Genomic DNA, 9,555 nt, shown 5'->3' with positions numbered 1-9,555 from the left:
ATCACTTTAGATGTATGTGGGCAGATTTTTTTATAAAAGAATTTTGTAAACCAGAATATGGATTTGTATGATCTTTGTATAATTCAGTGTACATGAATTTTGTATTAATTTTTTATATAATTTGGAAATTTCGAAAATTTACCGGTTTTGGTATTCTTATTTTGGAAATTCTCTGTTCTGGAATTGATCTGATTTTAAATGGCTAGCAAAACTGGAGGCTAGCCAAAAAAAAGCAAAATTTTTTTAAAAAAAAGTAGTTCAATTATACACAGACATTTTAAAATTTATCCGTGTACAAAGGTTTTTCCAAATTAAAAAAATAAAGAAGAAAATTAATACATAAAATTATATATTAAAAAAATATTAAAAAATAAGAGAGCTACACGGATATTTAATTATACATCCGTGTACAAAGATCATTCAATATAAAAAAAATATTAAAAAATAAGAGGGGTACACAGATTTTAATTATACATCCGTGTAGAAAGGTGTTTCCACATTAAAAAAATAAAGAAGAAAATTAATACATAAAATAATATATTTAAAAAATATTAAAAAATAAGAGAGCTACACGGATATTTAATTATACATCCGTGTAGAAAGGTGTTTCCACATTAAAAAAAAAGAAGAAAATTAATACATAAAATAATATATTTAAAAAATTTTAAAAATAAGAGAGCTACACGGATATTTAATTATACATCCGTGTAGAAAGGTCATTCAATATTAAAAAATATTAAAAAATAAGAGAGGTACACTGATATTTAATTATACATCCGTGTAGAAAGGTCATTCAATATTAAAAAATATTAAAAAATAAGAGAGGTACACTGATATTTAATTATACATCCGTGTAGAAAGGTGTTTCCACATTAAAAAAATAAAGAAGAAAATTAATACATAAAATTATATATTAAAAAAATATTTAAAAATAAGAGAGCTACACGGATATTTAATTATACATCCGTGTAGAAAGGTCATTCAATATTAAAAAATATTAAAAAATAAGAGAGGTACACGGATATTTAATTATACATCCGTGTAGAAAGGTGTTTCCACATTAAAAAAATAAAGAAGAAAATTAATACATAAAATTATATATTAAAAAAATATTAAAAAATAAGAGAGCTACACGGATATTTAATTATACATCCGTGTAGAAAGGTGTTTCCACATTAAAAAAATAAAGAAGAAAATTAATACATAAAATTATATATTAAAAAAATATTAAAAAATAAGAGAGCTACACGGATATTTAATTATACATCCGTGTAGAAAGGTCATTCAATATTAAAAAATATTAAAAAATAAGAGAGGTACACGGATATTTAATTATACATCCGTGTAGAAAGGTGTTTCCACATTAAAAAAATAAAGAAGAAAATTAATACATAAAATTATATATTAAAAAAATATTAAAAAATAAGAGAGCTACACGGATATTTATTTATACATCCGTGTAGAAAGATATTTCAATATTAAACAAAATTAAAAAATAAGAGAGCTACACGGATATTTAGATAAATAACCGTGTAGAAATCTAATTGTACACGGTTTTTTATGTAATAATCCGTGAAGCTCGGTTATGGAGAGCGCCAGTGTCAAGTATTTGTAAACGGCTGTGTATGTAATAATCCGTGTAGCTATTCGGTAATTGTACGCGCTAAATATCCGTGTGTATATATACAAGGATTTCTAAACCGTGACAGCCTACGCGGCGGGAAATCCGTGTAGCTCGCTTGTTTTCCATATTAATTTGTGTTTGGAGACCAAATTTTACATTTTTTTTTATTTTTGTACTATTTTTTTAGATTTATTGAAAATCACTGTTTTTGGATGGTCCAGAATTTTCAGATCAAGTGGTTTTCTAAATATCTAAAAAAATAGTAAAAAAATTTTAAAAATGTAAAATTTGGTCTCCAAACACATATTAATATGGAGAACAAGATGAATGATTCGGATCGATAGAAACTTAAATATAGAGCCGTAGCACGGTAACAACCCGTGATATGCATATTACCATAGACTCACTCTAAAAGAAATATTAGTACAAATAAATTATTCATAAAATAAAATATACAACCGACATAAATAGGACGAGATGTTTGCATCATTGTGAGGATAACACTTCAAGAAATGAATGGTAATTAACGACCTATGGCAATGCTCTCCTCCGCTTCCTTATCTATATTGAAATAAGTGCTTGTATGCCCGATCTCTTCGTCATGAGGGGATTGCTCGCTGAGCAGAGTCTCTGTATCAATTCCCGCGTTGTAGTCTAGTAGCATAAGTGGCCTCTCCACCAAACTTTGGGACCTCCAGGGATGTATTTGCTGTTGGTTGGACCGCCACAAGACCTCGAGCCGTATCTCCACTTCTTTCATTGTTGGCCGTTCTTCTCCTTTCATTCTCAGGCACATTTCTGCAAGCTTGGCAACGGCTTCGAGTTCTGTTCTGTGTCCCTCGTTCACAATTTGGGGATCTAGAATCTCAAAGAGACGGTTCTCTTGCATAGCAGATCTAAAATATGCAATGAGGCTACCCCCTTCAAACACGCTAGAGGAGATTAATGGTTTTTGTCTTGTTAGCAATTCAGCTAGAATGACACCAAAGCTGTACACATCACTTTTCTGGGTTAACCGGCCAGTGCTATAGTACTCGGGGTCTAAATACCCGAATGTACCTTGGATAGCTGTAGTCACACCCGTTTGATCTATTTGTACAGATCTTGAGGCCCCAAAATCTGACACTTTTGCTGTCAAATAATCATCCAATAGTATGTTCGATGATTTTATGTCTCGGTGAAAAACTGAAATAGAGGCAGATGAGTGAAGATAGGAAATTGCTCCAGCAGCCTCAAGGGCAATGCTTAACCGATGTTTCCATGTCAAGGAACAATGTTCCTCAACATGGAGATGGTTAAAAAGTGTTCCGTTTGAAATAAACTCATAAACAAGCAACGGGACTTCAGTCTCTAAGCAACATCCATAGAGTTTCAGAACGTTTCTATGGTTAATTTGTGATAGAATGACTACTTCATTTATGAATTGATCGATTTCGGCCTGATCGACTATTTTGGACCTTTTTATGGCCACAACACGCTGATCTAACAAAATACCTTTATAAACTTCTCCATGACCGCCCCTACCAATAATAAGTGCATTATCGAACCAGTTTGTTGCCTTTTCGAGCTCTTGCAATCCAAAATTTCTCATGTTTTGTGTTCTATCTTCATGGGAAGCTATTAGTTGTTGTAGAAGTAACCCCCGATTTTGAACAAAGAACTTATGCTTTAACTTTTCCTGTTTTCTCTTTTCAAACAATTTGATACGCTTTGCTATAGCAAAATATAATAAAATTATAATAAAGGCAGTACCAAATCCCAGCACAGCCGCCATACCTGCATACATATATAAAGAATTTTGAGAAGAAGAAAGAGCAAGCTAGAAAGTTATTTAATTTACATCATTGTCGTTTATTAACAAATCAAAATTCCAATATATGTTTCAATTTTTATGTTGTGTTCAGCGTTGCATAATCTACGAAGACTACTATTATCCTAAGGTATACTTCGTAATAAACTATTAGTCTACGCGCTCCGTCAAGAAAAATTGCATAACATATTTCTATATATGGCCACTAACCTTCATAGAAAAACATCTTCGTATGATTTATCTTTTATTTTGTTCTACGTCGCTTATTCAATCCAACAACAACAACAAAAAAAAAAGGAGAAATGGCGATCTGATAATGTTAAGAATTTTTTGGTCAACGTAATTTTTTTTGACAGGGTTATATCTTTTGGTGATATAGATAACGGTGTCATTTGGGATCATTAGTTCTTTGGACGAAATGATAAGAATCAGTCTTATAAATTGTAGGCTCTAGCAGGCTATAGAGTTATCAATCTCCTAATGGTACTCAATGCTATAAACAGTAAAATTTGCTGATACTCGTCAAATATATATATATATATATATAGAGGTGGGCTACAGTGAGTTGCGAAGTAAAACGTGTTTCTACTTCACGTGATATTTTTATTTTGAAAGTCCAAACGACCGATCCGAACCGTTAGATGTTTAATCCATATTGAAATGTGCTTGGAGACCAAATTTTACATTTTTTGGAATTTTTTTACTATTTATTAAGCATTTTTGAAAATTGCTGTTTTGCTGTGAACAGTAAAAAACAGTAAAATTTTCTGGACCATCAGATCAGCCACTTTCAAAATTGCTTAATAAATAGTAAAAAAATTCTAAAAAATGTAAAATTTGTCCTCCAAGCACATTTCAATATGGAGAACAACATGAACGGTTCAGATCGACGTTTTGAACTTAAAAATCGCAAAATATGAGCGTGAAGTAAAATAGTCGCTTTACTTCGCAACTCACCGTAGCCCATCTCATATATATATATATATATATATATATATATATATATATATATACCACACACACACACATTTAGTTGTAAGGTTTGGTACATGGCTCTGAAAATCGGAATATAAATTATAATCGGAACCGGTTACTTGACCAGAAATCATTATCCGTTGGCCAAATCGGATTCAAAACTCAGATTTTTTTTTTTGCATAAGTTTGTTTTGTACTTAAAAAAATTGAACAAAATGTTGAAAAAATATTTTTCAAAAAATAAAAAAACAAGGTTAAAACAAAAGAATGCTGTCAAATAAACTACTAAATTGTAGTGTAATTACTGAAAAATTATAATTAAAAAATCGGTCAAAAAATAGAAAAATTACTAAATTGTAGCGTAATTGGAATTTTAACATAAATACACTATTCCATCAAATAATGGAAAAACAGAATAGTATTGACAAAATACAAATAAAATGTTTAATATCTACTTTTATATTTACATTTCTTTGTATGCGTTAATTTACTTCACAGAAAATATTTTATTTATTCATCATCAACTAAAATTTAATTAATGTAGTCAAATAAAAAAATTAAAATAATACAATTAAACCAATGTCAACCGTTGGAGTGAGTCTATGGTACTATGCATATTACGATTTGTTACCGTGCTACGGCTCTATATTCGAGTTTTCAAATCCTAACAGTCGATCCGAACCGTTCATCTTGTTCTCCATATTAATATGTGTTTGGAGACCAAATTTTACATTTTTTGAAATTTTTTTAGATTTATTGAAAATCACTGTTTTTGGATGGTCCAGAATTTTTAGATCAAGTGATTTTCTAAATATCTAAAAAAATAGAAAAATTTTTTCAAAAAATGTAAAATTTGGTCTCCAAACACATTAATACGGAGAATAAGATGAACGGTTCGGATTGACCGTTAGGGTTTGAAAACTCGAATATAGAGCCGTAGCACGGTAACAACCCGTGATATGCATAGTACCATAGACTCACTACAACCGTTGTATGCATCCTTTGCTTTACTTAATAAAAAAAAACCAGCAGTTTAATGACTGCTGGTTTTCTCCTCAGCAGGGACTCGATCAAATGTTTTGGTAACACGATGGATAATCACTGGACTATATTTCAAATACTTTTTTGTGGATATGTGGTATAGTTTTGCATTCTTGTGATATAATTTTGTAAATAAGAAAGTTATATTTTAGGATGTTGACAAATTTTCCTCATGTTTGTGATATAATTTTGTTTTGCTTTCTATCGATTTCTTAGGCCGACCGACATTTTCATATTAGTTGAAACAAATTTGACCGTTTGTTGAAAATTGAAATCAACGAAAATATAAAATCTAACATAACTACTGCATGGAGTCTACAGAATGCAGCCGAAGAAATGACAGCGGCTCAAATTAATTTTCATATTTGAAAAGTTAGAATATATGAAATTGTTATTCTAAATTAGTACCACTAGAATTTGTTTTAAAACCATCGATAAAGAAATGACTAATGTTGGGGGTAAGTGTATGAAGAGAGTTATCCCTAAGACACACACTGTGAAGTTGTCATACCCACACTGTTAGGTTATCTTGAAGAGAATTATTACCCTGAACACCCACACTGTTAAGTTATCATATCCACCTTAATAAAATATAAAATAGATTCTAGTAGTGTATAGTATTTTTACATCGACAGTGCTATAAATTAACTCGCTCATAACAATATACTCATTATTATTACATAATAATATCAAAACTAATATTGTCGAATAAATTTTAATTAGATCTTTTTGTAATAATAGAAGTTTAAGTTTGGCAAGTAAATTTTCGCAATTATCATTGAAAATTACAACATTATATAACAATAATTCAAGCAGCTCACTTATATAACAGCTAGTAGTGTATGGTATTTTTCCATCGACGGTGCTATAAATTAACTTGCTCATAACATTATATATTACATAGATCAAACAGATCAATTATTTTTATTAATATGTACCTGGCCTGTATACTTTTATCACAAGTGCAAACCCTACAAATTTTAAATTTACATAAAATATTCTAGTTGCAAGAAAAAAAAAATATGTTTCTAAAAAAAATAATGAGATAGAAATATATAAATGTGGAGAATACATAGATAAAAAGGGTTGGAATCACATCTAGCATAATTACCAAAATTATTGTCTTTTATTCAGTACTCAATATTTATTATGCAAAGTGATTTGAAAACTTTAGTATTCATCTTATGCTAAAAAAGAGATGAAAATGAGTTATTATGTTAAAAAAGAAACTAACTTTATCACAGATACATTGGTTTCTTATCCAACTGTCTTTATTCATTATAATTTTGATAATTTTGTTAAAATTTCGGTTTGTCTCCAAAAAAAATTACTGAAGAAAAGATGAATTGTAAAATAAGAAAAATATTAGTTTTAAATCACTAAAATCTCAAATCATTTGACATAGAGTGAGGCATATACAAAACCTCATTACTTTTTTTTTATATAGACATGATATATGGATAATATAGGTCTTCTATAACATCAGATTTTAAATTAAATTTTTATTTTTGAAGATTTTCAAAATTGTTAAGATTATAAATTAAGGAATTGTTCAAAATGAATGTTCACTATCAAATTGAATATTTTTCATTTCTCATTTTTATATATGGAAATTATTAAGGTCTCTAAAAAAATACTGTAGCTGACTGTCCTGCCGCTGACCGGTTTGATAAAAAAAAAAGAAGGTGACTGCCCAAATGCAGGGCGGATTGGTGAAAAAAGCTGACCATCCCATGTTTGGGCAGTCAGGGCATTTTTAAAATTAATAAAAATGCAAGAAAAGATTTGATAATTTTTTCATTTTTGAGGGTATTAATAAAAATCTCGGCTCTATTTCTATACTCGTAACAACATTAAAAAATTCATGGAAGTTATGTATCTTGAGAAGGTAATAACAAACCTGCAACTAGTGCAACATTGAGAGCGCATTCTGCATTTTGGTTACTACGCCAACCGAAAGGACAAGAGCAGCGATATCCTCCTTGAAAATTGTGACATTTTCCTGGCTTGGAGCATGCATTTTGGTTGACACATTCGTTGATGTCTGCAAGAGATAATATATGCCACATTATCTTAGATGCCTAGATATTACTGTACCATATTTATGAATAATCTTTGTTTTTTCTTAATATGATAGGCAATCGTTGAGGGTGCCAACTCAGGGATTATAAAAAAAGTAAAAATAAAAATAAAAGATAAAGAAAGCACAAGCACGAGAGAGTGAGATTGTGCATGCATCTGTATCAGAGAGAGAGAGAGTGTGACCTTGGCAGCCTCCATCAAGGTAAGGATTGCCTTCATAACCATCAGAGCAGTTGCAGAGATAGCCGCCACCATTGACTGTGAAGCAGCTACTGTGATCGCTTCTGCATGCATAGGTGGATTTGTTTTTCAGTGCTATGTCACATGTCGTGTTTCCTATTGCCCAGTCGAACACCATAGGCCATTCTTGACCAAAATTCAGATTAAAGATGTCACCCAGCACTTTCGTGGTGACGTAAGTGGTGCGGAACTTGAACTCCGCCTCCTCCACCACCATAGCATAGCTGCAAGGATTGAAATCATACACATCCGCGTTGTTGTACCTATCATCAAATTCAATAAAAAAATAGTTTGTTTCTTTGGAGATAGCTGTCTGGCAACAACCAATTCCAGAGCAGGATCCATATTTATTCAGGGTATCTTGGCTATCACACGAAGAAAGGCACCCTACTGAGTAATTAGTACTATCGTCAAGACGGAGATAGGCAAGCGTATTACACCCAATGACTGTAAATTTGTTCTTCTCAGTGTTGATCCGGAATGATGAGTTACGATTGTCTATTGGGGGATACCAAGAGTATTCTTCCTTTGTCGTACTGTTATAGCACTGGCCAGCTGCGGGGAAGCTTACACGTGCCTGGCCCAAGGACATGTTTATATTCAGAATCTGGAAAGGTTGACTACCTATATCCTCAAGAACAGGAATTATAGTAGTGTTAGAATCATAAGATAGTCGGCAAGTGACATTGAATTCTTGAGACAAGGAGCAATTTAGGCCAATGCCGAATGGGTAAGGGATGGGAATTCCACCGCAGCTCTCTGGGCAACCGGGCAGAGCAATGGTGCTCTTCGCAGATTCAGCATTTTTGAAGTGGAGGAGGAGAAGAAATTGGGTTAGTATCATTGCCACCGCCATTATAAACGGGAAATCTACTAATATTTTTTCTAGTTTATATTAATGGATCGATGTCACATTACAGCATTTCGACGCTATTTATAAAGAATATATTTGCACGTGGATAATTGAATAAATTAATGAGTCAATTATTTAGTGGACCACAACTCTAAATCCCTATTGCTAGTCTTTACGAATTACGGCACCGGAAACTTTTTCCAATGAAATTTTTTTTTTTTTATTAATTTTTCCAACGTATTCTGACTTGGCATATTTTCATAATCTGATTATAATAATGTTAATAGGCTATGTGCTCCCAGCGAAGACAATGACTTGGAAATTTTGTGGTCAACCCCAGCCGTATTAGTTTCGTCGTGTTCTTACACATGATGTAGTACTGTATAAGATGCGTGCTACTTGCAAATGAGATTAATTTTGTTTCGTTCATCATATTCGCAGCAATTAATAATAAACAAGTAATCAACTAATTTATATATCTAGTTTCTCTCAATGCATCGATGTCCCATTACTACACTTCGACGCTCCTTATTAAACATATGCACGTTGATAATTGAACAAATATATGATCCAATTATTTAATGGACCACACTTTCAAAATATGTATTTGAAACTATGCATTTGCTCTCCTGTGCGATTGCTGCTCGAATTCTGGAGTTTATATAAAATATATTGTTCTTGGGTTCCTGGTTGATCTTCTCTTTTAATAGTTGTCTGTGCGGAACAGAATATATATGTATGATTCTGTTATAGTTTAAGTTAATATGAAGGGGTGTATTAATTCTTTTATATTTGTTTTGCACTATTTAATTCTTTTATAGATTGGTGGGCATGCACGTGACTTTGCTTAACATTATAACTATCTAATTGTCCCCATTCTCTCGACTTAAAATTCCTTTTAGTTTCAATATATGATTTAAGAACTTTAGT

The 9,555-nt window shown here is 31.4% G+C and overlaps 1 protein-coding gene across 1 annotated transcript; it reads right to left on the bottom strand.

Annotated features, from left to right (window-relative positions):
• Positions 1-2,039: 2,039 nt before the first annotated feature.
• Positions 2,040-9,039, bottom strand: LOC144546052 (wall-associated receptor kinase 2-like). Its single transcript, XM_078294597.1, has 3 exons — positions 7,716-9,039; positions 7,351-7,494; positions 2,040-3,400 (listed from the first exon to the last, which is right to left on the bottom strand). Exons 1-3 carry the CDS (start codon positions 8,626-8,628, stop codon positions 2,148-2,150), a joined length of 2,310 nt encoding a protein of 769 aa, XP_078150723.1. The 5' UTR covers positions 8,629-9,039; the 3' UTR covers positions 2,040-2,147.
• Between the last annotated feature and the right edge of the window lie 516 nt (positions 9,040-9,555).

This window comes from Carex rostrata, chromosome 29, assembly GCF_964058835.1.
Source record: "Carex rostrata chromosome 29, lpCarRost1.2, whole genome shotgun sequence".
Lineage (NCBI taxonomy): Eukaryota > Viridiplantae > Streptophyta > Magnoliopsida > Poales > Cyperaceae > Carex > Carex rostrata.
This window is presented reverse-complemented; position numbering and strand designations above follow the sequence as displayed.